The sequence below is a fragment of the Ursus arctos genome, unplaced genomic scaffold (assembly GCF_023065955.2).
Source record: "Ursus arctos isolate Adak ecotype North America unplaced genomic scaffold, UrsArc2.0 scaffold_13, whole genome shotgun sequence".
Taxonomy (NCBI): domain Eukaryota; kingdom Metazoa; phylum Chordata; class Mammalia; order Carnivora; family Ursidae; genus Ursus; species Ursus arctos.
This window is the reverse complement of record NW_026622797.1, coordinates 7,845,513-7,873,077: the sequence shown is the minus strand read 5'-3', so window position 1 is coordinate 7,873,077 and position 27,565 is coordinate 7,845,513. Positions and strand designations below refer to the sequence as shown.

Genomic DNA, 27,565 nt, shown 5'->3' with positions numbered 1-27,565 from the left:
CCCTGAATTGGCGGCTGATGGCCTCTGTCGTTGGCAGTCACTGGTTGACCTGGCTGGCGGCCGGGTCTTTGGCCTGTGCTCGTTCACTGCTCCCCTTTCCACGGGGTGCTGGCCTGCGGAGCCCTCCGCGGAGAATAGGACGGGTGCTCAACAGAGCGGTGCACGTGGCCAGACGATGCCGGGGGCACTGGGGGGGGGGGCGGCACAGGACAGTGAGCGCGTGCGCGGCCCTATTACACACACTGCAGCTGTGCCGAAGCTGGTTTGCTGTCTTTGATTTAGCGGGATTATAAAAAGAAGGTTTTGAATAGGTCATGTCTCTGGAAGAGCCTTTTGGAGACCACCGGGGGAGGGGCGGTTACCCAGCGGCCTCCAGCTCTGTCCTCTCTGGGAGGGAGCTCTGACTCCGGAGAATTCGAACCCAGCCAAGCCATGTGGCCGGTCCCCTCCTGCCTTCTACCCTCACCTGACTCGGGCAGCACGGGGTGAAGATTGCTTCCAGTTGGCCGGCTTCCAGGTCGCGCATGCTTGGACGGCAACCTGCTCTCAGAGCAGCCCGTTGCAGAGGAGTCCACGTGGAACATTGACCCCGGCCCCCGCAGCCAGGGCAGTCCGGCCAAGGTGATGAAGGTTCTGGCCCCGTTATGCCCACCGTGGACGATATCCTGGAGCAGGTCGGCGAGTTTGGCCGATTCCAGAAGCAAACCTTCCTGGCCCTATGCCTGCTCTCAGCTGCCTTCGCCCCCATCTACGTGGGCATCGTCTTCCTGGGCTTCACCCCGGATCACCGCTGCCGGAGCCCCGGGGCGGCCGAGCTGAGCCGGCGATGCGGCTGGAGCCTGGCAGAGGAGCTCAACTACACGGTGCCCGGCGTGGGGGCCGCCGGCGAGGCCTTCCCCCGCCAGTGCCGCGGCTACGAGGTGGACTGGAACCACAGCGCCCTGGGCTGCGTGGAGCCGCTGGCCGGCCTGGCCGCCAACAGGAGCCACCTGCCGCTGGGGCCCTGTCGGCACGGCTGGGTGTACGACACGCCCGGCTCGTCCATCGTGACCGAGGTAAGGGCAGGCCCCGTGTTTGGGGGAACAGGTGGGTTTCGGGGGCAGGGAGGAGACATACAACAAATCCTAGGAGTTTCGGTTTCTTATCAGGAAAGAGGGAGGAGAGCTCTATCGCTAGTACTTAGGATATGTCTGCTCCGTCCTGGGTGCTCTGCGTGCTTCCGCTCTCTGGTCCCCCACAGACGCTGGGCATTAGAGGAGCAGGCTAGAGGTCGGGGAGACCTTCGCCAGCCAGGCTGAGCTGGACTGTTGGAACATGGGTCTACGGGGAGACGGGTTCCTCTTCTTTCTGCCCCACTGGCTTCTCCAAGAGCCTGTAGAATTCCTTGGGATGCCATTAGAATGGTGGGTCCCCCTTCCTCCACTCAGGTGACAGCTAAGTGCCGGCTGGGGTGGTTTGGAAAGCCGCCCTGGCTTTGGAGTCTGACTGTTTCAATCCCAGCTGAGCCCCAACCAGCTGGGCATCCCCGGGTATGTTCCTCCGCATCTCTGAGCCTCTGCTTCTCATGGGTGAGCCGGGGATGGCCATCGCTGCCCCACAGGGTCGGCAAGTTCAGCTGTGGGTGGCGGCCCCACTCCCGGCCTCCAGGACGGGGTAATGGTGTCAAGGGGCCTTGCCTGCATAGTTCAGTGGGTCCCTTCTGCATTGCGCCTCGAGAATAATTTAGTAAAAGGCCACCGGATTTTCTTTTCTTCGTGGATCTTTTTGAAAGTGGGGTCTTCGGCAGACACTGTGCTGACTAGACACAGGGGCTCTACAGCTTGGGGGGGGAGCGGGGAGAGGGGCAAGAGGACTCAGCACTCTCCCTCCGCATTGCTTTAAACCGGCCTTTGCCTCCGCTCCTCATCCGAAACTGAAGCTGATTCTTGGGGGATTGGCCTTAGTGATTCCTTTCTGCAGAAATAATCTTTAACTGAACCTTGCCTTGGACGTTGGAACTCGCCTGAGGGAGGGTGCTGAGCCAGCTTGTTTGAGTATCCCACGGGCACTGCCCCTCCGCGGATGGGGCCTGGGGCTCCGACTGGGGAAGGAATGTGCCTGTTCCCTGACTTCTGGGTCCCCTGCCCTGTCAGCTGCAGCCCCACAGTGGTCTGGGGGCCCCCTCCAGGCCAGTTAGCTCCGGTTTCCCCGGCCTGAGAGCATGAGCAAGAGAAAGGACTCAGCCCCAGGTCACGGGATTCACCGTTTCCAAACTTGTCTCATCCTAGAGATCTGGATTCTGCTCAGAGATCTGCTGAGACAGGCTCCGCAGCAGTCTGTATTCTGACAGGGACTCTGGGTGGAGAACACAGAGTGTGCCTGAGACCCCAGGCCCTAGCCCTGGCGGAAACCCAGTGGGAGCACTACCCCCATTCTGCACCGCCCCAGGCTTTCCTGTGGGCTGGGCCTGTCTTCCTGGTGTGCACGAATGTGCTGGGGGGCAGTGGTTGGGTGTGAGTTTTGGGGGGCACGGGGCATGGCAGGTGACTCTAGACATGAACCCTGAGCACAGTGGGGGGCAGAGAGCTCAGCAGGAGGCCGTGGTGGCAGGTGAGGCCAGAGGGCCCTGCCTCCAGCTCTGCGTGCCCTGGCTTCTGCACAGTCTGGGGGACAAGATGGCGCCCTGGGCGTTTCAGGAAGAGGGGCGGGGACATCTTACAGACACGCTCACCGGGAAGATTAGAACAAAAGACAAGAAACGGTGCCCTGCAGCTCTGGTGGGATCTGGAGCACACAGAACGTGGTCTTGGCCGGTTGGCTGGAGGCTTGAGAAAGACAGTTGGGCAGTTGCAGATGCAGACCCTGGCACAGCCAGATAACACCCAAGGGTATCTGTCCCTCCGTCTGCTAATGGCAGGGCCCGGGGCAGACGGGAGAACCGAAGAGCCGCAGAAGCTCCGTGGGGAGGCTGTGATTTCAGCCGAAGGGAATGAATGTTTGGGTTGGTAGAGGGAAGGCCGGAGATGCCGAGTGACAGCTTGTCGTGCCCCCCAGAGCTGAGCCACTCAGGGGAGCAGACTACGGGCTCTGGGCAGCAACAGCGGGTGTAGACAAGCTCAGGATTCGTTTCTGAAAGTCAGGTGGTGACACAGTGCTACCTAGATTTTATTTTGGAAAGCTCTCATGTCCAGGAAGTAAGCAGCCAGTCAGAGGGAACCCCAGGCTGATGGGGCCCAGAGCCTTGGGGCCCTTCAGGATCGACCCCTGAGCCCGGGACAGGGGCCTGGCTTTAACTGGCAACCTAGAGATTTGGGGCTGTGGTGTGTAATAAAACCTCTGTTCTAGAAGTTAAAGGGTTTGTTATTTACCTAAACCGTTTCCACTTCCGTGATCACACCAGCTCTGTGAGTGGGACGGGACAGGCACAAGACACACACGGTTCAGACTGGGAAACTGAGGCCCAAAGTGGCTAAGTGACTTTCCTACTGTCGCACGTCCCCCAGTGTCATGTGGTGGTGGGGGACCATGAATCCAAAGTAACTAGAGTGGGACAGAGACGGGGAGAAAGGAAGGATGTGCCCCCGGCCGCCACCTCGTCAGGGCTGTGCCAGGAACGGGGACGATGTGAGGGCCCCCGCTGTGGAGCTCCACGCCTTACTTCTCCCTCCTCTGCGCCCCGAAGAGGAAGAAGCACACCGCTTCCTCCTCCGCCTCCTCCTCAGTGCCCAGGTGTGTGCCCCCTGCGGTGGGGCTTCCCCAGCACACAGCCCAGCCCTTCCCCAGGCGGATCTGTCCTGCCTTTGCCTCTGTCTCCCTCCTGCCTGGTCGCTCCTCTCTCTGGCTCTGGGCACAGTGATCCCTCCGAGTCTCCGGCCACCCTGGGCCACTTGTGGCCACATCCGTCATGACAGAATCTCCAGAATTATCATAGGTGGACTTCACATAATTAAATGTATAATTAGAAGGTACGTAATGGATGACTTTTGACCAGTTCTGGAAAACACGTTCGATTTCTTCTGCTACATTTCTGTCTTTAGGAAATTACTGTGCTGTACTTCTTTTTAGAAGACGTATCTGTTGGCCGTGTTGTCTTTCAGTAACCGACTGTCAAGGTCAAAGCTCTTGGCAGTTGTGAGGGTAAAGCCAAGATATTAGGCATCATACTGGGAGTAGCTGAGATTTGCCAGAAACCTGGAATTTCTTTTATTGAAAATGTGGGAAGAGAAAATGACGTGAAACTCTTGGGGGGGGGGGTGGGTATCACACTTCATGGTAAACATTGAACTTTGTCCGGAGAGAAGACAGAGGTGTGGTTTGACTTACACACGGTCTTGTGTCTTCGGCCCCTCCGACCGTGGTGTGACCCGCAGTTTAATCTGGTGTGTGACGACTCTTGGAAGGTCGACCTCTTTCAGTCCTGCGTGAACCTGGGCTTCTTCCTGGGCTCTCTGGGTGTCGGCTACATCGCAGACAGGTACGTGAAGGCCCATCAGACTACCCGCAGCTGTGATGCCGTGAGGAGAGTGGACCATAGGGGACAGTGGTGGAAGCATCTGGCCAGTTGACATTGACCACAGACGCTGATGGGGAAAAGACACGGTAGCTAGTGCTTTGGACTGGGGTCGGGCAGCAAGACGGAGGAAGGGTGGGGTTTTAGGATGGATTTCAGGGGTCAAAACTCATGCAGATTGTATAGTTGGGGTGGTGGGCTGAGAGAAGGTGGGGACAAAGCTGAGGTTTATGCATGGAGCAGATGGGTGAGGTGAGAGTAGGGCCATCGTTTGAGATGGGACGGAGCAAGGTAGCAGCAGACTTCGTTGCAGGGGAAGGAGGTGAGGAGCCATCAAGGGTTCTGTCCTGGCAGCATGAACATTGCAGCTGTGCTAAGTGAGTCCGGGAGGCACAGAAGAGATGTCACGTAGGGAGTTGGACACATGAGTTGTGCTCAGAAGAGAGGTTTGCGTTAGAGATAAATATTTGGGATTTGTCAGCAGGAACTGCTATTTCAGGCTGTCAGCCATGTTTGAGATAGGCTAGCAGGTGTATAGAGAGATGTGTGGAGGTGGATAGGGAAGGAGATGCTGGCAAAGGAGATTTGGAAGAAATGGCAGGGGTTTAGAAAGACAACCACTGTCCTGGGATCGTGCGAAGCTGTAGAACCCAGATGGGACGGGCCTGATGGGGGGAGTGACCCAAATCTGGCCACGGCCCCACGACTGCCAGTGGCAAGGGTGGTGTCAGGGGAAGGCTGAGGAAAAGCAGGAGAGGAGAAAGTGGAGTTTGTGTGTGTGGACAGCTCCGTAAGGCAAGGGGGCCAGGAAGGACAGGGACAGGTGAAGGGCCCAGGATGGGGGCGACTGCATTGTGGAGGGCTTGAGGGGCCAACGGGGCAGTGGCGGGGTTGGGCCCCAAGGGAGTAGGGGGAGCAGCCTTTGGTGGGAGGTACAGGAGAAAAGATGGAGGAGGTGGACACAGATGACGTTAGTGCTGGTTGTTCCGAGGTGACAAGGTGTGAGCGTCCGACTGGAAGTTTCTACATTAGTACAGGACGAGGATGCTTATTGGCTGTTGTGCAGGCGCACTGGGCAGGAGCACGGGGCTGGAGGCAAGGAGGCAAGGAGTAGGGGGTGAGGGGCCCGGGCTGGAGTGTAGGAGGCAGGGGGCAGGGAACGCAGAGGTCACGGGGTGGAGGGATCTAGGGGTGGGGACCAGGTCGCTGTCTCTTGCTTCCTTGAGTAGCTGCTGGAGTGAGAGATGAGGTTGGAAAGATGGAGTCAAGGAAGCTCCCTACTGGGATGAAGAGTTAGCAGATGATTTCCCCATTTCATTCACGAAAAAGGCAAGGGACATAATCCTCAATCGTTATACCATTAGAACTGAATATTTTCCCCAGAGAGTTTCTGAGGCCGCTGATAAGACTAGCATGTTAATAATAATACAGTCTGCCGGCAAGGAGAGGGGGCACGCGTGGGAACCTGCAGAGCCCCTGGGAAGCATCCCCCGCTGGCTGAGGTGCCAGATGCCGGAGAGCATCAGGATCCTGGCTTCCTCCTTACAGTGAGCTGATGGGCCTCAAGAGGGCTGCTGCTCCCTGAGGAGCACATGGGTGGGCCCTGAGGTGGGGCAATCGCTCAGGACGGCTGTGGTGCGTGCCTCCCGATCGAGACCCTTGCTGTCCCTTGGTGCCGTTGCACCCCACCTACTCCACAGTACCCCCTCCCTTCCTTGTCTCCTTTTCTCTGAAGGTTTGGCCGAAAATTATGTCTCTTGGCCACCACCCTCATGAGCACCGTCTTGGGCGTCCTCATGGCGGTGGCGCCAGACTACACGTCTCTGCTGCTCTTCCGCCTGCTGCAGGGGCTGGTCAGCAAGGGCAGCTGGACGTCTGGCTACATCCTGAGTAAGTGTCTGCTGGGCTGCATTCCCACCAGGGCAGGAGGGCAGGTGGAAGTGGGTGGAGCCAAACATGGAGGTGGGATTTGGGGGGAGAGGGGATGCTTGCGGTGTCTAGAGAAATTGTGCTAACTCTATGAATATGTGATTGTCTGTCTGACCGGGCAAGGCACTACGTGGGGACGGGTTCCTTCCTTCTCCCTTCCTTCCTCCCTCCCTTCCTCCCTCCTGTCCTTCCTTCCTTCCTTCCTTCCTTCCTTCCTTCCTTCCCTACCTCCCTACCTCCCTCCCACCTTCTATCCCCTCAAGGCTTTCCCCATGGTCTTGCAGGTCACACAGTCCTGGGGCCTCCGCTGGTGGCTCATTGGTCTCCCTTATTGGCTTCTCTTCTCCCCAACCCTCCACATGGCAGGACCCAGGACTTTGTCCTCCCTGTCCCCAGATCTGCTCTACCCAGCCCCCAGTCTGTGACGTGCCCTCTGTCCAGGCGCTCAGGCCAGAAGTCTGGCAGTCAGCACGGCCCCCATTTCTCTACGCCCGATTCCGGCCCCTCAGGGCCCCTGCTGCTGGCTTTCCTTTCACAGCGCACCCGGCTCCACTGTCTCTTCTCTGCCCCTGCCCCTGGGCCCAAGCCAACACTGCCACTTCACCTCCACACCGGTCCCCAGTCTCAACTCAGCAGCGGACGTGGAGCGTGTCGCCCCTCCTGCAGCCCAGGCGGGGCTCCGAAAGGCCCCCGCGACGGCCTGGCCCCAGCACTGCCCCTTCCCCTGGAAAGCCTAATCCTCAGTTCCCTCCACCTGGAACTTCACCCTTGAGGCTCACCCCTCTGCGCTGCCCTCTGAAAAGCTGCACCCCCTCCCCCTCCACTCCCCAGATCCCCTTCTACCAGTTAACTTTCTGTTCCCCTGTGGCACAAAGTGCGTTCCGGCCCGGCACACAATTTCCTCATTTGCTGGGTGTGCCCTCTCCTGAGGATGTGGGGTTTTGAGGGCACGACTCTGCCCATGGGGCTAACGACACGCCCCAAACGCCCAGAGTGGGGTCAGGTCCCTGGTAGGCACCAGGGATGCTTGTTAAGTGAGTGTGAGAAATGTCACAGCTCAGTGTGGAGCTTGTCGGGGCAAAGCTCTGGGGAGGAGAGGGGGACCCGTGTTCAGGCAGACTGAGCCCTGAAGCACCCGAAGGACGTTACAGGTGGCAAATGGGGATTAAAAAAGGAAGAGCTGGAGAGAAGTGGGGACCGACAGCCGGGTGCATCTCGGGGGGCCCTTGAGCTGAGCGGCATGGGCAGGACGAGGGGAGGGAGCCTGGGGTCAGGCAGGCGGGGGCAAGGGGCGGGGGCTCGCCAGGAGGGAAGGAGGCCACGGGGAGCACAAGGAGCCCCCGTGGTGACTCATGTCCTGTTTCAGTCACAGAGTTCGTGGGCTTGGGCTACAGGCGAACGGTGGCAATCCTCTACCAGACGGCCTTCACGGGGGGGCTCGTGCTGCTCTCGGGGGTGGCCTACGCCATCCCTCACTGGCGCTGGCTCCAGCTGGCCATCTCTCTGCCTACCTTCCTCTTCCTGCTCTACTACTGGTATGTGGGTCCTGCAGGGGGGCCTTGCTCCTCTCTCCCCCTCCCAGGACCACGCTCAGTGAATTCAACTGCCTGCTGACCTTGGTGGCCACAGGGGCCATCCTCCCAATGGCCACGGTGGCCACAGACTCGGGCCCAGGGCTGCTCCCGCCCTTTGTGCCATTTGGGGTGTTCTAGTATTAGAGGGTGGCCCCCATGACATGGGGAGCTACCCTCACACAGAGCCTCTTTCAACTGGCATCCCCTTAGATAGAGGGGCAATGCTTCAAGTTAGATAAGAAGCCACCTAGCCACATTTAGGCATTTGCTGTTTGTTGAATGAATGAATGAATGAATGAACGAACGAGTGAGTGAATGAAAGTTCTCGGGAAATGTGCGCATTAAGCCATTGTGAGACAAACCAGTCCCAATGAGGTATTAATCTTACTAGCGGACAGCACTTGGCAGAGTCCCAAGGGATAAGCAGCTGGACAGATGAGTTTTGAGTTTTGATTGTGGGACAGGGAAGGGGTGCAGAGAGAAATATCTCCTCCCTGCACCCTTTGTCACCATTCTGCTGAGGGCAAATTATCTGTGGGTAGCACCGAAGGAGACCCAATCTCTCTCAACCAGGGCTTGCCGCGAGGAGCGGTCCATCTGTGGTCAGGGCGAGCGAGCCTGCTCTCTCCCCATCAGGGTGAAAGATGGGGCTCCCCAGTGGGGAAGGATGCCCTGGCTGAGCTCTCGCTGGCTGGACAGGGTGGACCCATGCCTGAGTGTTTGCAAAAGACCTCGTGCCAGAGAATCCCAATCTTCACGTTCTGACATCCTTGCCCCGTTTGAAATGGACCACATGCTATCTGTTTATTTGGTTTTGGAGATATTTTGAGACTTGTTCAACACCCTTGCATGATGCGGAGACGCCCTGCTGGCGCACAAGGGCTGGGGAGCCCACGGAGCATCGATTCTGTGAGAGGAGTTTCCAGGGGGACAAGGGCTGCCAGCGGTCAGCAGAGTGTGGGACTCCCCCTCCATGAAGTGAAGGCCAAAGCAGTGGTTCCCCTTTTGCCCCTAAATCTTCTCAGGTGGCACTGAGACTGGGAGGGACTCACGGAGCTCCTTCGTGGGCCCCCTGAGCCAGCACAGGATGCCCCAGCTCCTCGTCCACTAGCTGCTTGAGGCATCACAGTCCCGCAGGGGCGAGGGTGGGTGGCTCGGAGCGAGAGCATCACTCTGAGCAGGGCTTAACATCAGACGCGCTCTGGGCCGCCCGCCGCCGAGGGCCGCTCTGTGTCTGCAGGTGTGTGCCCGAGTCCCCCCGATGGCTGCTGTCGCAGAAGAGAAACGCTCAAGTGGTAAAGATACTGGACCACATCGCCCAAAAGAACGGGAAATTGCCTCTCACTGATCTAAAGGTGACACACTAGCAAGGGGTTTCTCACATCACTGAACTTTGGGTTGTGTTTAGGATCTAGAAAATGCTTCCGGGCCGCCTTGAGGAGCAGGAAGGCCCTGGAGGAATTGGGGTGACGCGTGCTGAGCCCAGGAATGGGTGGGGTGGCTCTGAGGGCTTCGTCTGCACCCCCCAGCCTGGATGCAGCTGACCCTCTGACTCCCTCCTAGATGCTCTTTCTCGAAGAGGATGTCACCGAAAAGCTGAGGCCCTCCTTTGCGGACCTGTTCGTCACACCACAGCTGAGGAAGCACACCTTCATTCTGATGTATCTGTGGTAAGGGGTTCCTCCTGTACCTTCCCCGTCGGAACCGGGGGGCTTGCCCGGGCACTGGGGTACGAGTTAAAGACGCTGGAGCAGTGCAGGTGGGAAAAGACGCATGAAAAGGAATTTCTAAATGAATTTCAAGCAGTCAATGAGCTTTTAGCAAGACATCTTCATTTCTCCCTTGAGGATGGAGTAATGGGGGCAAGACCATTTCAGGAAGAAGCGTGCGTTCCGTGTGCGAGGTCAACAGCAAGATGAGTGAAGCATGATGAGGGGATCCAGGGTTGCCTCCGATCCCACGGGTCTGTCTTTGGGAACAGACGTGTCTTGACTTCGCGTTGGAAGGTGGATGAGATTTCCGTGGCTCCTGGTGCTTCCAAAGAGGCAGATCCCTCCCCACCTCTTGGCACTTTAGAGACCCTGCCTGAGAGAGGCTGTGCTGTTATTATCCACTGATTACAAGACTCGTGTCCACATATGGACTCACCCACGTAGGTCCACCCCCGGGGTCTGCTCCCCTCCCCAGGCTGCTCTCTTGCAGTCCCCTACCCTGTTCCCTCGGAGGATATCCGCCAGCTCCCCATCACCTGAGCTTTGTCCTTGACATGAATGTGGGTCTTCGGTCGCTTCCCCCCAACCTCTGGGGCTGAGTGGCTGGACTGTGGACTCCCCTTTCAGGGGTGCCACTCTGCTGCTGGTACACTCGTTTCCACTTCCAGGAAGGTTTTATTAGAAGCAAGGGTTCAGGCTAATAGGGTGATGTTTGGCACATGGTAGCCCCACAAATATTTGCTGAAGGTTGAATGAGTAACCGTGGTTCCGCAGAATGCATCCCAAGTGCAGGAGACACTGGCCAGGCTCACCATGCCCTCCCTTTGCCCCACCAGTCCCCTGCTGTGTCCCCGTGTTGGCTCGAGTCCTACAGCCAGCCACACGATGGGCCCTGGCAGGCTTTGCTTACAGCCCAGCTGCCTGGTGCCCTTCCGCCCCCCCCTTACCTTTCTACTCGCTGCCCCCACTGCCATCCCCTAATGCACTCCTCTCCAGGGGGTGCTTTGGCTCCTCTGCTCTCACACTGCTGCACCAACTCCCCCTGCAAATTCTGCTCTATTTTGAAAGGTCACTCCCCTGTCTACACCCTCTGCTGGCTTCCTAATCCACTGAGGACAGAACCAAGTCCCTTTCTGTGGCCTACATGGAGCTGACCCTGGACACTGCTCCTCCTGGCCGCCCCCCCCCCACCTGCTCCTTCCTCGCAGCATCTTGGGAGGCACACCCCGCAATTCCCAGCTTGCCCCGTGTGACTCCAGAAAGCTCCAGTTTCTCTCTGACTCAGCTTCCTCCTCAGCCAATGGGGGTACCGTACTACCTCCCTCACCGGGCGTGCTGGCAGATTCATGAGGTAATCCGTGTCAATGGCTTAGAACCACAGGCCGCTATTTTAACATGTACATGCAATTTGTGGGTTCAGCCAAAAGATGGCAGCCCTGCACATTTGTTCATTGTTTTTTTGCCCAGAAAATCAAGTTTCTATATTCCTTTCTCTTCGATCAATCTCTTTATCAGTAATAGGTGACTCTTCCCATTTAACTGGGGCAAAGGGAGGGAATGGTGAGCCTCTCGGAACTTAGGAATGATTCAGGGCTAGAAACAAGTGCGTCCCAATGTTTCCCTGCGTGCAGCTTTCTGAAACGAGGGAGCGTATTGATGCGAAGTCGGTTGTGATCTCAGTGTTGGAGCTGATAGGCAGTTCACACGCTGGGATAAGACAGCATCTTCTTAGCAGCCAAAATCTCTTCTCACGGTGTAAATACCAATGTAATGATCAAATGTTTCTAGCTTCCAAAACTACATGATGTCACCAAAAAAGACACATGGGACTCTAAATTCTCCCTGAGTGACTTAGCGGGTCCCCATCGATCTCTGTGCCATATTCTGCACCACTGCTATTCTTCCCGGGAATACGGACGGAGGGGTCCTGCAGTGGGCTACAGGGTGGGCGAGGGAGGGGAACCGCGCTGTTAATGACAGCACTGCGGTGCAGCTGGGAAGACTTGGCCAGCATCTGCTCTGCTGTGCTCTGTGTACTTGACCTTGGGAAGATGACGATGATGACACCAGTGATCGCTCATCTTTAGCGAGTGCTTTCTACGTGCCAGGAATCACACCAGGCACGCACCGTGGGACAGGGGAGGGGTGCAGAGAGGGTTGTGGAGAGAAACAGCTCATCCATGCACCTTTGGTCACCGTTCTGCTGAGGACAAACCAGATCTGTAGGTGGCACTGCAGTGGGACAGTCTCTCTAAATGAAGGCTGGCTGCTAGGACAAGCCTGCTGTCCCCTCGCCAGGGTGGAACAAGGGGCTGCCCAGTGGGAAAGGACGCTCTGGCCGAATCTTGATGTTTGGCAGGATGGGACTGTGTCTGAGTGTTCCCGGAAGACCTTGTTCCATTTATTGATGAGGAAATTGAAGCCCAGAGGTTACTTGAGGTCACACAGCTTGTTCAGCAGTCTGATTGCTGAAACTGCTCACTCACGGACGCCTTCTGCCCAGCCCCTTGTAGCCGCTGGGGCCTTAGGGTCCTCCTTTGCCGTCTCTAGGACACGTGGTTATATCCTGAAAGTCATTAGATCCCATCAGTCCTGAGGAGAGCTTCTCCCTGAGTGCCCCTCTAGGACACGCTTCCTGATTTTTATCCCCTCTTCCTCAGGTTGCTCCAGGACATTCGAAATCGAGTGACATGCATCCCTCTCCAGCTCATGGGGACCATAGGGACCTTTGTCCTTGCTGCCAGAATCCTAACTCTCTCTGGTCCCACAGACGGGAGGCCCCGCCTGAGACTCTGCTTCTCCTCTGTGCCCAGGTTCACCAGCTCCGTGCTCTACCAGGGCCTCATCATGCACGTGGGGGCCACCGGGGCGAACCTCTACCTGGATTTCTTTTACTCGGCTCTGGTTGAATTCCCGGCGGCCTTCATCATCCTCGCCACCACTGACCGCTTTGGCCTCATCCGCCCGTCGGCCGCGTCCAATCTGATGGCGGGGGCGGCCTGTTTCGCCATGATCTTTATCTCACATGGTGAGTCGTGCATTCCCCTCATCTTCTAGGTAATCGAATTATCGAACCAAAATTCGAATCGAATTTGTGCAGTGTTTCAGGTCCTGGATATGCCCCTCGAACAAGAACAAAGACAAAGACAGGGTGTTACCTTAGTCTACCGCTGTGGTTCTTTTTTTTTTTTTTAATTTTAAATTGGGTATAACATACATGCAATGAGCACATGATAAGTGTGCAAGCTGATGAATGTTTGCATAGTTACGTGTCTGGGTACCACGACCCAGAACATGGAGCATTTCCGACAGCTCAGAAGGATCCCCCATGTTCCCTGACAATCCGTACTCACCACCCCCCTGCTCTCCGTCACTGAAAAGTAATTTTGACAGCATTCCACCACATAAATCCCATGCTACTTACCTATCCCACTGCTGACTGACACTTGTGTGATTTCCAGCGTCTGCCTACTGGGATATAAGCCACAGGGAACATTCCGGCACATGTCTTTTCATGGGCATAGACTCTCATTTCCCTTGGGTACAAATCTGTGTGTGCATTTGCTGGGGAAGTGGAGGGGGGCATCTTTGTAGCTCGAAGTTGACACAAACAGGTTTCCAAAACGGTGGGACTCCCCCTGACAGCACTGGAGTGTTCAATTGTTCCACATCCTCGCCAACACTGGGTATTGCCAGTCTTTCTGTCACCAGCCATTCTGGCAGGTGTGTGCTTTTGTTCACCGCTCTTACAACGCAAGATAATCCAAAGCACAATAACTTTCGTCAGTGTTAATTTGAGTACACAAATTGCCTTTGTTACATTTGGGAAGACGGTGAACAAGCACCGGGCAGATTTGCTGTTTTCTGTTTGTATTGCTTGTGTTCTGTCCCTGTGTGAGTTATACGAGTTGTTCCGGTACGCTTTTATGGAGAGGGTATTGTGGGAAGTGTTTACTGCAGTCTGTATTCTCAAGAGCCAGGCTGTATAGATCAGGCTGGAAATAAAAAGGTGGAAAAAGATGGCTCAGTTTTCTTCTCCCTCCTTGCACGGAGGGAACAAAGAAAGCAGGGAAAGGAGCAGAGTCCGTTGGAAATAGATTTTACCCATGAATGGGAAAAATTTTTTATTTTATTTTATTTTTAAAAAATTTTTTAATTATTTATTTTTTATAAATTTATTTATAAATAATTTTATTTATAATTTTATAAATGTATTTATAATTTATAAGTAAATAAATAAAATTTATTTATAAATTTATTGATAATTTATAAATAAATAAATAAAATTTATTATAATTATATTTATTATATATTTATTATAATTATATTTAATTATAATTATAAATCATAAATAAATAAATAATTATTTATTTAATTTTTAAAAGAATTATTATTTAAAGAAATTTTTTTTAAGTAACAGCACTGGGTGCAGAGAAGGAGCCCAAAGTCTAAGACTGTTCATTTATCACCGGGGCAGAGCTCAGGCACCATGCTCCCTGGTCCCATGCCCCCCAGAGACCTCCTCCCATCCCCCACCCTCTCCACTTGCCTCTACTTAGTCCTTGTTACATAAGATGATAACCACTCACTCCCTCCTCCAGGAAATATTTCAAGTACCTTCTGTGTGGCCGGCACACATTTAGACCCTGGGATCTCAGCAATGAGCAAAGCAGAGAGAGTTCTTGCTTCCGAGTTTACGTTCTAGAGGGAAAATGCCAAGGTGAAGCACGGTGGGCGTTAATCCTTTGTGTGGTGGTCAGGAGCGGTCTTAGGAGACCTAAATGAGGGGAACGAGCCATGGCACCCTCTGGGGAATGTGCTTCCCAGGCAGGAGGACAGCAGTGGGAGGATCCCCGAGGAGGGTGGAGCTGAGCATTCAAGGAGCAGCCGGAATCCCTGTGCCCGAAATTGGGAGAGCAGGGCAGGAGTGGGGGACAGGTGGGGGTTAGCAGGAGGCAGCCTCGGACAGTATCCCCAGTGTGGAAGGGAAGCGCTGGCTTTGGGCAGGGGTGCTCTCCACAGTCCCTCTGGCTGCTGAAGGGAGGGGTGCCCCCAGCGCCGAGGGGGGCCAGGGCAGTAGAGCAGCTCAGCACATGGAAGACCCCAGCGTGTGTATGCGAGGCCCTCCCCGTAGATACTGAGTGAATGTCCTTATCCTTTCTCCTTAGGAGGGAGGTGGGGGGGGCGGGTGTCCGTGATTAATGGCCTGGCTGGGGCTCTCCACCTTGTGAGGAGCAGCAGGGGGCTGGGAGACTGTGTTGGACCTGGCGGTGAGCTCATTCCTAAGGCCGCTGTGTCCTCTCTCCTGGGAGCCTCATGCTGGCTGAGTGAGACGAAGCATTTCTTCCATGAGCAGCCAGAATCTGGGGACAGGGTCAAGATGACATGATGTCTGTGAGCCCAGCGGCGTTATTAGTCGCCTGGCGTGTCCCAGGGGCCACTTGCTTGTTAGTTGTGGGAAATTCCAGGTGGAGTGGGTGATGGTGCCCAGTTCCTCAGTCGGTCCTCAGGAGGGGGAGGGCTTCCCGGACCCTCGTGTAATCGGGAGCCCCACAGCCACCTGCTAAGATGAGGCAAGGGTTTGCTTCTCTAGTCCTCACATCTGAGACTATCCTGAAAGGTGTTTTATTTTTAAAAAATGTGTTTGGAAATTAAGACTAAATTGAGGATTAGAAATCTGGTCTATCGGCTCCAGGGCTGCTGCCCAGGGGGCTGCGTTTGTCGTGGACCTACTGTGTCCCGTGCTAGCAGTGACTCTTGCATAGTAATTAACAAGCCAACGTTTCTGGAATGGCCATGGTGGACACTTGACATGTATCATCTCAAAGTCTCATAACAACTTGCAGGCTGGCTATAATTATTCCCATTTTACAGCTGAGGAAACCAAGGCCCAAAAAGGTAAGTCACGTGGCTGAAAGGAGGCAGAGCTGAGATCCAAACCGCGTGTTCTTTCCTCTGCACAAAGGAGTCTCCCTGCTGTGTCACCATCAGGTTCTGAAACCTCTCAAGACTCAGTTTACTTATCCCAAAACGAAAGGGTTAGACGAGGCCGTCTTTGGCTCTTCCGGCTCTGAAGTCCAAGCTTCCTAACGTGGCTCCTCGAGGGAGGGAACTCCGTGGGCACAGTCCCCCTGTGAGCTCCCCTCCTCCGTGTGTCTCCCGTCCAGATCTACGCTGGCTAAGCATCACCGTGGCTTGTGTCGGCCGGATGGGAATCACCATCGTGTTCCAGATGGTGTGTCTGGTGAGCGCCGAGCTGTATCCCACATTCATCAGGTGGGTGCACAAAACGGGGGCCGGGGGTGTGTGGTCGGCTCACCACTGACAGCTGGGCACCAGGCAGGCTCAGCGAGAGCCAGCATTTCCCAGAGAGCTCCTCAAGGCTCCTCCAGAGGTTCATCCATTTGGACACTGACTGAGGTGGGGGGTGGGCTTCAAAGAGAGGGTCAACGCCTCATTATGGGAGAGCATGTGCAATGGGAAGGGTGGCGTAGGGTATGCAGTGGGCAAGCATAAGAGAACAGGCGTCTGCACAGAGAGAGGCCTGGGCAGGGAGCGCGACACCAAGTTTCAGCCCAGCCCTCAGCTCCGACCAGTGCAGTAAGCCCGCAGCTGTGAGACATAATGTGCTCGGAGTCCTGACTGGTACTAAATGACACACATACGATGACACGCAAAGCATTTCTAGACATCTGCCGTTTTGCCCCCGACGTTGCTGTTATTTCCATTTCACAGATGAGGAAGCTGAGTTTCAGAGAGGGAAAGAGAACTTGGAAGAGGCACACAGCCAGAAAGTGGCAGAGCATCTTTCTGACCTCGACGCTGGGCTCTTCCTGGGATGACACAGTACTTTTCCATAAGCATAGCAAAAGGCCTAGAAGCCTTATTATTATTATTTTTAAAGATTTATTTATTTTAGGGAGAGAGAGACAGAGTGCATGTGAGTGTGGGGAGGGGCAGAGGGGGAGAGAGAATCTTGAGTAGACTCCTCACTGCGTACAGAACCTTGCCTGTGTGTGTGTGGGGCGGGGGGCTCAGTCCCACAACCCTGAGATCATGACCTGAGCCAAAATCAAGAGTCAGATGCCCAGTGACTGAGTCACCCATGTGCCCCAGGTGTAGAAGACTTATTGTTTAAAGTCAGGTTTAGACCAAAATTCACTGTAATATGCAGTTTGCGGAGTTTTGATTATATGTGTATTCATTTACCTGCCACCACGATCCATATGGAGACATTTCCATGGCCTCCAGAGGCTTCCTCATGTCCCTTTGCAGTCAGTCTCCCCCTGCCCCATCTCCAGCACCTGGCAACCACTGCTCTGATTTCTCTCCCTTCAGTTTTACCTTTTCCAGAATGTTATTATGTATACGAAGAAACACGGCACGTAGCCTTTTGTGTTTGCCTCCTTTCACGTAGCATGATGGGGGCCATCGCGTGGTTGCAGGCGTCCATGCTCTGCTCCGAGTACTGAGTGGTATTCCAAGGTGTGAATGAGGTACCACGATTTGCTTATCCACTTGCCAGTTCATTGGCATTGACTGCTTTCAGTCTGGAGTGATTACAGTATAGCTGCTCGTACGCATTCAGGTATGGATCTTGGAGAAGATATATATTCTCATATCTCTTGGGCAACAACTTAGGGGTGTTCATGTGGTGCGTGTTTCAATTTATAAGAAAATCTCAGCATAATTTCCAAAATGGCTGCAACATCTTGTATTCCACCAGCCACGTGTGAGAGACCCCGTTACTCTACATCTTCGTCAGCACTTGGTATTGTCAGTTTTTTATTTGTCTAAGTCATTCTGGGACGTAGTGGTTTTATTGTGACTTTAATTTACATTTGCCTAATTACCGACAGTGTTCAGCATCTTCGTATGTACTTATTGCCATCTGTTTGAGGAGACTTAGTCTTAAATGAAGAATTTTTATTGTAAAAGTAATTAACCACTTTATTGAAAGTTTTAATTCTGACCTTCGTTAGAATTTGGTGTATTTCCTGAAACTCCTGTTTCTGTCTGTAAGGTTTCTTATTCATCATGCCATCACGCTAATGGTTTCTAAGAAATATTCCAGGTCCCAATCTCTTAGCTACACAGCAACCTGAGCCATTGGGCATAGATTATGAAAATAAATAAATAAACAAATAAAGTTAAAAAAAGTACACACCTTCCAAAATATCAGGAAAAAAATACACATAACCAACACATATTGAAAATAAGACATTAGAAGCAATAAAAAAGCATGATGTAAAAGCTAATGACAGAATTAAGACCAAGAATTTCTGACACTTAAACAAACACGAAGAAGCTCAACTCCTCTAGTGACAAAAGGAGACTCCTTCAGTTGGTTACAAAGCAAAACTGAACAATTTACTGCATAGTGGAAGTACACGACTTTTCTTCGGAAAGGTTGAAAAGAAAAGAATGTACGAAAGCTTATTAGTAAATGCAAACAAAAATATAGCAAGAGCCATAATCTTATCAGACAAAGTTGAATTTTTGCCAGGAATGTATTTAATAAGATAAGGGAGTCCCTAAACAATGATAAAGAGGAAATCCACAATGGTCTCACAGGGAGATTTTATGATTATAGGGATGCCTGGGTGGCTCAGTCATAAAGCGTCTGCCTTTGGCTCAGGGCGTGATCCTGGCGTTCTGGAATCGAGCCCCACATCAGGCTCCTCTGCTGGGAGCCTGCTTCTTCCTCTCCCACTTCCCCTGCTTGTGTTCCCTCTCTCGCTGGCTGTCTCTCTCTCCGTCAAATAAATAAATAAAATCTTTAAAAAAACCATTTAATTAATAGAAAGCTCCAATGATCCTCCTATTGTTCTAGACTGCAGAAAGGGAGAAAGATTTTTAAGAAACATTTTAATAAAGCTAGCATAATATTGGTATCAAAGACCAACAAAGATAAAGAAAATAAGGAAACTATAGGCAAGTATTATTTATGAATGTTGATTAAAATCCCAAACAATACATTATCAAACAGAATAGTGGAGACATTAAAGTAATAAGGTATCATATCAAAGATGAGTTACTCAGAAACACTAAGATAGTCCATTATTAGACAATCTAATAGAATAATTCATGCTAATAAATTGAAAGTTTTTATAGAGCTAATAAATTAAAACTACTATTATCTCTATAGATACTGAAGGGCATTTAATAAAATTCAACATCTGCTCTTGTTATTACAATCTTTCCATAAAACAGGGATAGATAATTTTACATATAATTTCCTCAGTATATTTTCTCCAGCTAAGAAGAAACATATCATTGAAAGCTGATAAAGTAAGTTATAAATATTTTTAAAGATATAGTGGCAAACACAGATGATATAACCAACTAAGATAAGGTAGTGGGGAGAGGGGTTGGGAAGGAAATGGAACGCACTACTTTTATAATTACAATTGTAGGGAGAAAGATTATGCAAATGAGCATAACAGAAGAAGCTTAAAAGTAACATCCTAAAGAATAAAGCTTTTCCCAGTTTATTGTTCCTAATTTAACCACATTTTTAAAACAAAGCTCAAGATTATTTATAAGAATACAAAAATATCCAGCACTGAACAATGTAAAATTTATCAGTAGCCACAAGAAATATGAATGTTCTAAACACCCCAGTTAAAAGGCAAAGATTATTAGATAGGATAAAAAAGTGAGACCCAACTGTGTATTACTTACAAGAAACTCACTCTTAATATAATGGTGGAGGTAATTCAAGAGTAAAAGGATGGAAAAGGATATTCCATGCAAACACTAATCAAAAGTGGCCATATTCATGCAAGACAGAGTAGACGTCGCAGCAAAGACTACTACCAGGGATGGAGAGGATCATTTTGGGTAGATCATTTCTGTTTCCCCCTCCAGCTTTCTTTGCTCTTCATTCTTTAATACGTTCACTCTACCCTTCCCTGTCTCTTCATGTAAAAAAAAAAAAAACAAAAAAAAGCTCTACTCACACCAACCAAGTCTCCAACTCTCCAGACACCACCTGGGTATCCTATTCAATTCTGGTGTTAACCACCTGGGGTTAGAGTGGACCCCACGGGTTAAGGGCTCAGTCCCACAAGACTGCCCCCACCTCCGATACCAGGCACAAGCCCCAGGCTGTCACCTGTAATTCTGACCCACTGGCTATAAATCAGGATTCCCAAAGCCCCGTCCTCAAGTTCAATAATTCGCTATCATGTTTCACAGAACTCAGAGAAACACTTACTTATGTTTACTGGTTTATTATTATAAAGGACATAGTAAAGGATATAAACGAACAGCCGGATGCAGAGGCACTTAAGGTGAGCTACAGAAGGGTCCCGGGCACAGGAGCTTTTGTCCTCGTGGACTTGGCGGGCCACCCTCCCAGCACATGGATATGTTCACCAACCCGCAAGCTCGCTGAACCCTACCGTTAAGGGTTTTTATGGATGCTCTGTTATGTAGGCGTGCCTGATTAAAAATCATTGCTCGTTGGTGATTAACTCTATCTCCAGCCTCTCTCCCCTCCCTGTTCTTGCTCTGGGATCAGGTTATCATTTGGAAAGTTGAATCACAGAGATGTCACCTTTTTTCGTTCTCTATATTTTATCAGGAACCTTGGAGTGATGGTGTGTTCCTCCCTGTGCGATTTGGGCGGGGTCATCACCCCCTTCGTGGTCTTTAGGCTGATGGACATTTGGCAAGGCTTGCCACTCACTTTGTTCGGTAAGACTTTGTGGGATATTTATTATTCTTTCCTTCCAGGCCAGCATGAGTACTTACGAACTATTTGGCCAGCGAATGATATCCTCCGGTGAGTTTAGAGAAGACAAGGATGGTGCCTGCCCTTCCGCTGTCTCCTGGCTCACTCTGTCTTGCTTCATGGGAAAGTTAAGACTCCATTCCTAGAAGGCAGGCCAGACGTTTACATCCTATGGCTCTTGAGTCCAATAATTCATCCTACAGGACAGAGTTTGGGAGACAGTCTAACACAGCCTCCTGCTTTTGTATGAATTTGACTCCCAATTTTTGTGCATTTAACATGTAATTGCTGGAGGCTTGAAGATGCTAAATTATCACCCTTCTGCTTAACAATTGAGAATAGACACAAGGAGACAAATGAGAATCAAAATTTGGTACCAGCTTTGTCAGTGATACTGTTGGATCAGAGAAGGAGGACAGTCTTCCTCTTCCCCGAACTGAGACCTTGGGACTTCCGAGACCCCGCTTGCCTAACACTTGGTGGAAGGCAAAATGGCTGTCTGTGTGCAGAGAGCTGCTGTGTCTGGGCCCCAGGCAGATCCACCAAGGAGTGGGAGAAGGAGAGAGAGGAGAGAAATAAGGATAGGGGAGGAAAGGGGGGGAGGGAGAAACGAGAGAGGCCCGCACTGCCCACAAATATAGTCTTTATGCTTCATATCATATTTATAGTAATATAATAGTAACATATAGTAACTATAGTATATATTATAGTTTACAGTAGCTATAATGTATATTATATAACAAATTACATTATAATTATCTAATATGTATAGTTTTGTATATGGTAACTATAATATATATTATATATAATAATAAATAAATCCCCTAAAACTTAAACATCAGTTACGGTAGAATTTACGTAGAAGTAAAATGAAGGCCACGTTCCCTAGTCTTCCTCTGGCATTTCCCCAGTTATCCTACTGCTTGAATTTCTCCCCTAGATGCTCCCGACTTCCAAAACCCAGTGTCTCTCACAGGTGCTTGACCACCAGCCCTTTCGGTAGCGGCCGGCCTCCCTCGGAATGCCGTTGGCTGTGCTCTAACGGCTCCGTGTCAACTCTGTTTGCTTTGAAGCGGTGTTGGGCCTGGTTGCCGGGGGAGTGACGCTGCTGCTTCCTGAGACCAAAGGGGTCACCTTGCCAGAGACCATCCAGGATGCAGAGAATCTCGGGAGGTGAGACCATGGTGCTGCGGGCCTCGGGTCCCACGGGGGAAGGCGGGGGCAGGGGGGAGGTCTGCCCTCTGGTGCCCACATTGCCTCCCTCTGTCCTGAAGGGTTAGGAGAGCTTTGCAGGTAGGTGTGCATCTTTTTTCTTCCTTTTTTATTACTCCCAGGGTTGCTGGAGAGAGAAACACAAACAGCCACTGGCTTTGGGTAAAGAAAGATTGGAGAGCACGATTGTGTGTTTTTGGTGGGCAGTTATCTGTTCTAAACCATGGGACGGAGAACATGTGTCTGAGATGCTGACTGAGCAAGGACTGAGCCCCTAGCTCATCCTTGGAGCTAACGGCTCTGCGTTGGGGATGATTTTTAAATCAATCTTCTGTCCTTTTAGCAAATGTTGGTTCAGGTTCTTTAGTGACTCTCTTTACAAAGAAGAACAGTTTAAAACTTTCATTCCTGTGACGGGGACAAGTGGTTTAATGCAGTCTCAAATTCTACTCTTTTTTTATTTTTTATTTTTTTTAGAGACAGAGAATGAGAGTGAGTTGGGGGGCAAGGGGCAGAGGGAGAGGGAGAGAATCTCAAGCAGACTCCCCACGGGACACGGAGCCCAACGGGGGCTGGATGCCACAACCCTGAGATCATGACCTGAGCTGAAATCGAGAGTCAGACGCTTAACCGGCTGAGCCACCCAGGCGCCCCTCAGATTCTGCTCTTAAAGCAATAAAAAAGGAAAGGAATAAACAGTGCTCGAGGAAGGGGCCACTCAGGTCCCCCTCCAGGCTCACTGTGGATTCCACGGGAAAGACACATGTGTCGCTGTGATGAGGACAGAAAACAGTCAGAGAGACGTGGGCTCAAATCCAGTCATCCACTTGGCCACGTGACTTTGGGGACGTTGTTGAAACTTACAGAAAGTTAACTTCCTTGCCTGAGAAACAGCCTCTCTAGTACTCAGTCTGGAGGTCGCTGGGGAAATGCAATGAGTCAAAGTAGGTGACAGTGACGCATCAATTCCCTGGCACATAGTAGGTGTTCAATAAAACTGAGATTTTCTCCAATCTTCTTGCATGTTGTGTGAACTCCTCAGTGAGTCTCAAAACTTAGTGTGCGGAAGAATCACAAAAAAGAAGCTTACTGAAATGCAGATTCCTGGGCCTTCTAGGGTTTTTGACTTAGTACACGAAGGATGGGACCCAGGAATCTGTGCTTTTAATAAACTCCACCAACAAAGGGCATTCAAGTGCTAAATAAACCTCACTTTGAGAAATTCTGGGTGTCTCAGTACTGATAAGGGGCAAACGCTCTATTTTAACTGTAAACATATTTTCTAGTTGCTGACAGCTAATTTGATTGCCAGATTTTAAGCTGTTTCAGGACAATTTGTCCATAGACACCTGCTCATCTCTTGAGATCTCCCTCTGCGGGAGCTTTCCCTCTGTGGGCGCTTTCTCTCTGTTGCTTGCTAATCTCATTTTCACCTTTTCTTTTGAGATTTATTCCCATGGAGAACTTTGCAATAGTTTTGTTTTCCTTTCCTTTCCCTCTTTCTTTCTTTCTTTCTTTCTTTCTTTCTTTCTTTCTTTCCTCTTCTTTCTCTCTTTCTTCTTTCTTTTTGTAATAGTTTCTTCTTTTTCTTTTTGTTTTAAAGATTTATTTATTTGAAAGAGAGAGAGAGACCGAGAAAGCAGGAGGGAGGGGCAGAGGGAGAAAGGGTTTTCAGCAGGCTCTGAGCTGAGCGTGAGCCCGACGTGGGGCTTGACCCCATGACCCTGTGATCACGACCTGAGCTGAAACCAAGAGTCGGACACTTGACCGACTGAGCCACCCAGGCGCCCTGCAAGTTTCTTAATCAAAACATTGTTTATTTTAACTTTCTTTTTTATTTTTGGCTTCTACAGGATGGCAAAGCCCAAAGAAAACATGATTTACCTTCAGATCCGAACATCAGAACGTGCTGGCACCTGAGAGAGACGCTTCACTGGGACTGAGTAGCAGAGAGGAAGATGGATTTTCATCTGAACAAATACATAGAAACCTGATTTCTCTGTGCTCTTCCTCACACTTGCCTGTCCCTAAACCAACATCCTGAAGAACAGTAAATGTGCTTTGCTTTACCTCCTGTTTTTGAAATCTCCCAAAGCCCTGGCTATCTTTTCTCTACTTACCTTTCCTAGTGAGAGCTGTTGGTCATTACCAGTTACTTAATTATCTAAAGTATTTGGAAGATCCGATAGAATTTAAATATTGCTGTCAAAGAGGCTTCTGTCACCGGTTTCCTAGAGGACCTGTTGCCTTATTCATTCTCTGAACGTAAAGACTCTGTATAGTATCTATCCTGGCACAAGTATTTTAACATGTGGCCCTCTTGAAGGGCACTTGGTTTTCAAACATGGCGGCACTTCCCGCAAACCACACCTGAATCACGTTGAACGTGTAATCCTGCTCTGAAGGCCAGAAGTACTGTAAACTTTTTAGGAAGCGGTTTCTGCCACCTACGCTCCAGGAGTATCATATTCGATTTCACTCTTGGTTTTCGTTCTTGGTGATTCTGGAAGGTAAATTCCTATGCCAACTGCAAAATATTGTAGTAAATATATCAAAAAGAGTTCAGTTTCCGGTGACGCTCTCAGACGAGCCTAGGGGCGCCCTGTGAGGCCACGCGGGTCGTGCTGGTAGGCGTGGAGGAGCAGGCAGCCGAGCTTATAATCAGATGCAGGGACGTGAGAGTCTGGAAAATCACCTCCCCAGTCCTGTCCTGAACATTTCCTTCAGTGCCGAGCATGCAACCTTTAGAGATTTCATCCTGCGGGTCTTGAGGGCCAAGCAGTGAGATGGAAGAAGTGAAACCCCACATTGGTCAGCAAGTGATGGGGACTGGCCCACTCACCATGTCAAAGCAAGTGGGGACCAGAGATCCGGGGACAGTGCCCAAGAGGGGCAGGTGTGATGGCAGGGCAGGAAGCACTCACTTTCGGCCTTGTGCCCAGGACACAGTGTGGCCTTAGCGAGGTGGCCTGAAGTCATGGGAAGAGCCTGGACTCTGCTATGACCCGGAAGTTGTTCCCACATCTCCTCCACCATCTGCTGATTTTATGGACTGGAGCAAACTCTTTAACTGTCTGAGCCTGTGTTCTCCTGGGGCCCACCTCCAGGTGGGCTCTGAGGACGCCGTGAGAAGGCTGTGGAAAGCTGCAGAGCAGCGCTTGGGGACGTCATGCCAGGCTCCATGACATGGGTCACAGCATCTATAGCTTACATGGGAGTCAACCATCTCCAGCTGGAGAAGAAACTGAGCCATCCAACCAGCTCACTCCCCGCACTTGGTTGTGAAGGGCAACGTGTCCTATTGTCTGTTCCACCTCTGCCTCTTCCGTGAAGGTGAAGGTTGAATGTCTGGTGCTCTGAGACGAGCACATCAGAGACATGTGGGCTTAGGTTTTGTAAACAAGGACACTTTTCAAAAGGTCATTATGAATGAGACACATTCATAAACAGGAGCTCGTTCAGTCATGGCAACAACATTTTATTTATTTTTATTTTTTAAGATTTATTTGGGGTGGGGGCAGAGGGAGAGAGGGCAAGAATCTCAAGCAGACTCCCCACTGAGCGAGGGGCCTGACACAGAGCTTGACCCCAAGACCCATGAAATCATGACCTGAGCTGAAACCGAGAGTCAGATGCTTAACCAACGGAGCCACCCAGGAGCCCCACGGCACAACATTTTAAAGCTGATATTATCACCTGCATTTCAAAATTGAGAAAGCTAAATTCAGAGATGATAAGTGGCTTGTGTTAATAAAGCAAGGAACTGGGCCTTGAATTTAGATTCAGAGACCCAAGATCAGCTAGGGCTGGGGTGGTTCTCCGTGGTTCTCAAACTGCACTTTTCCTGACTCCTGCCTCTTGATTTTTTAAACTTAAAAACACCAAGAAACACACACACACAAAGAAAATCACTTCAAAACCACCATATGACAGAATCCTGTAGAGGGAGAATCAGCTGGTCACCCCTCCACCCCGGCCTTGCACTAGGGGTACTGCTGACAGCAGACTGAGTCTCCATCCTTCCTCTTAACCCCGGAGCTGCAGGGAATATCGGGAATATTGGGAATATCGTGCAGGCTGAGTCCTGAAGCACTAAGAATGTGCTTTTCCCCCCACTTCCCTTCTGCCCTCCAACTCTGGCCACTACACGAACAGCCGCTGTTGTCCCACACTGAGCTGTCCCAGTGAAGCCAGAAAGCAAAGGGCACAGGTCTTGGCACCTAGGTTGCCTGCTAGGGATGGCGGAGAGTCGGGACACGAGAAAAGGCATCTTCCACGCATCAGTGGAAGAGACAAGAGTGCTCTGGGCCAGGAAGACCACCAAGGGAAAAGCGGAAGAGGTAGGTGCTGGTCTCTGAGAACATGTTCTGGGCTCCGGCCCCCTTACTCTGCCCTGGCTTCCAAGGGGGCAAAGTCTGGTTTAAGTTTGTCTGTGAGTTACGGAATCTCCCAAATATCAGGGGCTTGGACAAGATCAAAGTTTATTTATTTCTCACGTTCAAGAAGTCGGAGGACGCTCCCCCGAGCTGGTGGGGTGGCATAGGGCAAGGCCCGATGCCGTGGGCTCACTGCTGTGCTGGGCAGGACTCCCCTCCCCAGGTGGCTGCTGGAACTCACTGGTCAGAGTCACCCCCACCACATGCACCCACATCACAGGAGACGGGGCACAAGGAGCAGGACGGTCTTCCTTTAGGGACACTTTCTAGATGTGGTGCATGGCTCTGTGTCTCACGGGCCAGCACATCTAGAGAGAACAGGAAATGGGGGGGGAGGGCATGGACCTTCCATAAAACTGGGGTTTCATTACTGAGGAAGTGGCGACATTCGATATTAGAGGAGAAACACTGTCCCTGCTCTGGTTGGTGGGATGCCTGAGCCTTCAAAACAAATCTGAGGGTCTGGGAGTAGAGGGGACCTGTGCTGTAGGCCATGGCACGAGGGAGGCCTCCAGAGACCCCAGTGTCGCCCTCTGGGCAGCCAGGGACAGGAAAGCACAAATGCCCTGATTGACCGGAGCTCTCCGAGAGAAACCGGAAGTGACCAGGCTTACCTTGAGTTGGCAGGATTGAGTTTTCCACGACCTGCCTGAACGAGGGCTGGAGATCAAAAACAACAAAACAAAACAAAACACCAAAAAAACCCACGTCAGAGAACAACAAGGCTCCATTTCTTGCTCGTCTGGGGTTTGTGGCCTGAGAGCTCACGGAGGCTTGCCATCCCCCGAGGTTGGCAATGTGCTTTGTCAACATTTTTTCCATTTGTGAGCACATGGATCTGGTTTTTTGCTTAACGACTTCACAGTGATGAATTGAGCAATGCAAGTGGTTCAAGATGCAAACCCCACTTCAGCACCTTCTCTTTCTGGCGTTTGTCAGAAATGTCAAAACTGGACAGAATCTCTCCGTGCCCCGCCAAGCGTTTTGGGCACGAACAGACTCTTCTTGCTGAACCAAATCCTATTTGTCTTATCTTATGAATTCATTTTGTTCTCTTTATCTACACACACACACACACACACACACTACAAATATATTGCATTTCACATCACATGTTACATTACATGTAAAGTCACCCCAAACATGCATGACTGTATTTGAAATCTCTCAATAGGTACATTTTCCAAACATAGTAGTGAAAAATTTTGCTCTGTTTTTTAATGAAATAACTCCCCTCTCCACTAGGTACTAAGCCCTCAAATGCAAGAGAAAGTGTTTGTACCTTCTGCCCCTTAGGAAGGTGGAGTGGAGGGAGATCTGTCTGTCTGCAGTGCTGCTGTCCCCTTATGGACATCACTGATCCTAGGGACCAGACAGCCTTTTGTGCAGCAAATAGGCCCCACCAGGACCTTTCGGGAGTGAAGACAGGGTTAGGATGGGGACAAGGAAACAAGAAGAATGCAAATCCGCTGCCC

General features: G+C 51.3%; 1 protein-coding gene across 1 annotated transcript; it reads left to right on the top strand.

The window, feature by feature from the left end:
* The first annotated feature begins 407 nt into the window (after positions 1–407).
* LOC113259624 (solute carrier family 22 member 1) lies at positions 408–23,723 on the top strand. The gene is made up of 11 exons (XM_026505167.4): positions 408–1,055; positions 4,350–4,453; positions 6,225–6,379; positions 7,785–7,953; positions 9,233–9,347; positions 9,556–9,662; positions 12,518–12,732; positions 15,872–15,980; positions 20,293–20,405; positions 21,516–21,615; positions 23,508–23,723. Exons 1-11 carry the CDS (start codon positions 645–647, stop codon positions 23,572–23,574), a joined length of 1,665 nt encoding a protein of 554 aa, XP_026360952.2. The 5' UTR covers positions 408–644; the 3' UTR covers positions 23,575–23,723.
* Positions 23,724–27,565: the final 3,842 nt, after the last annotated feature.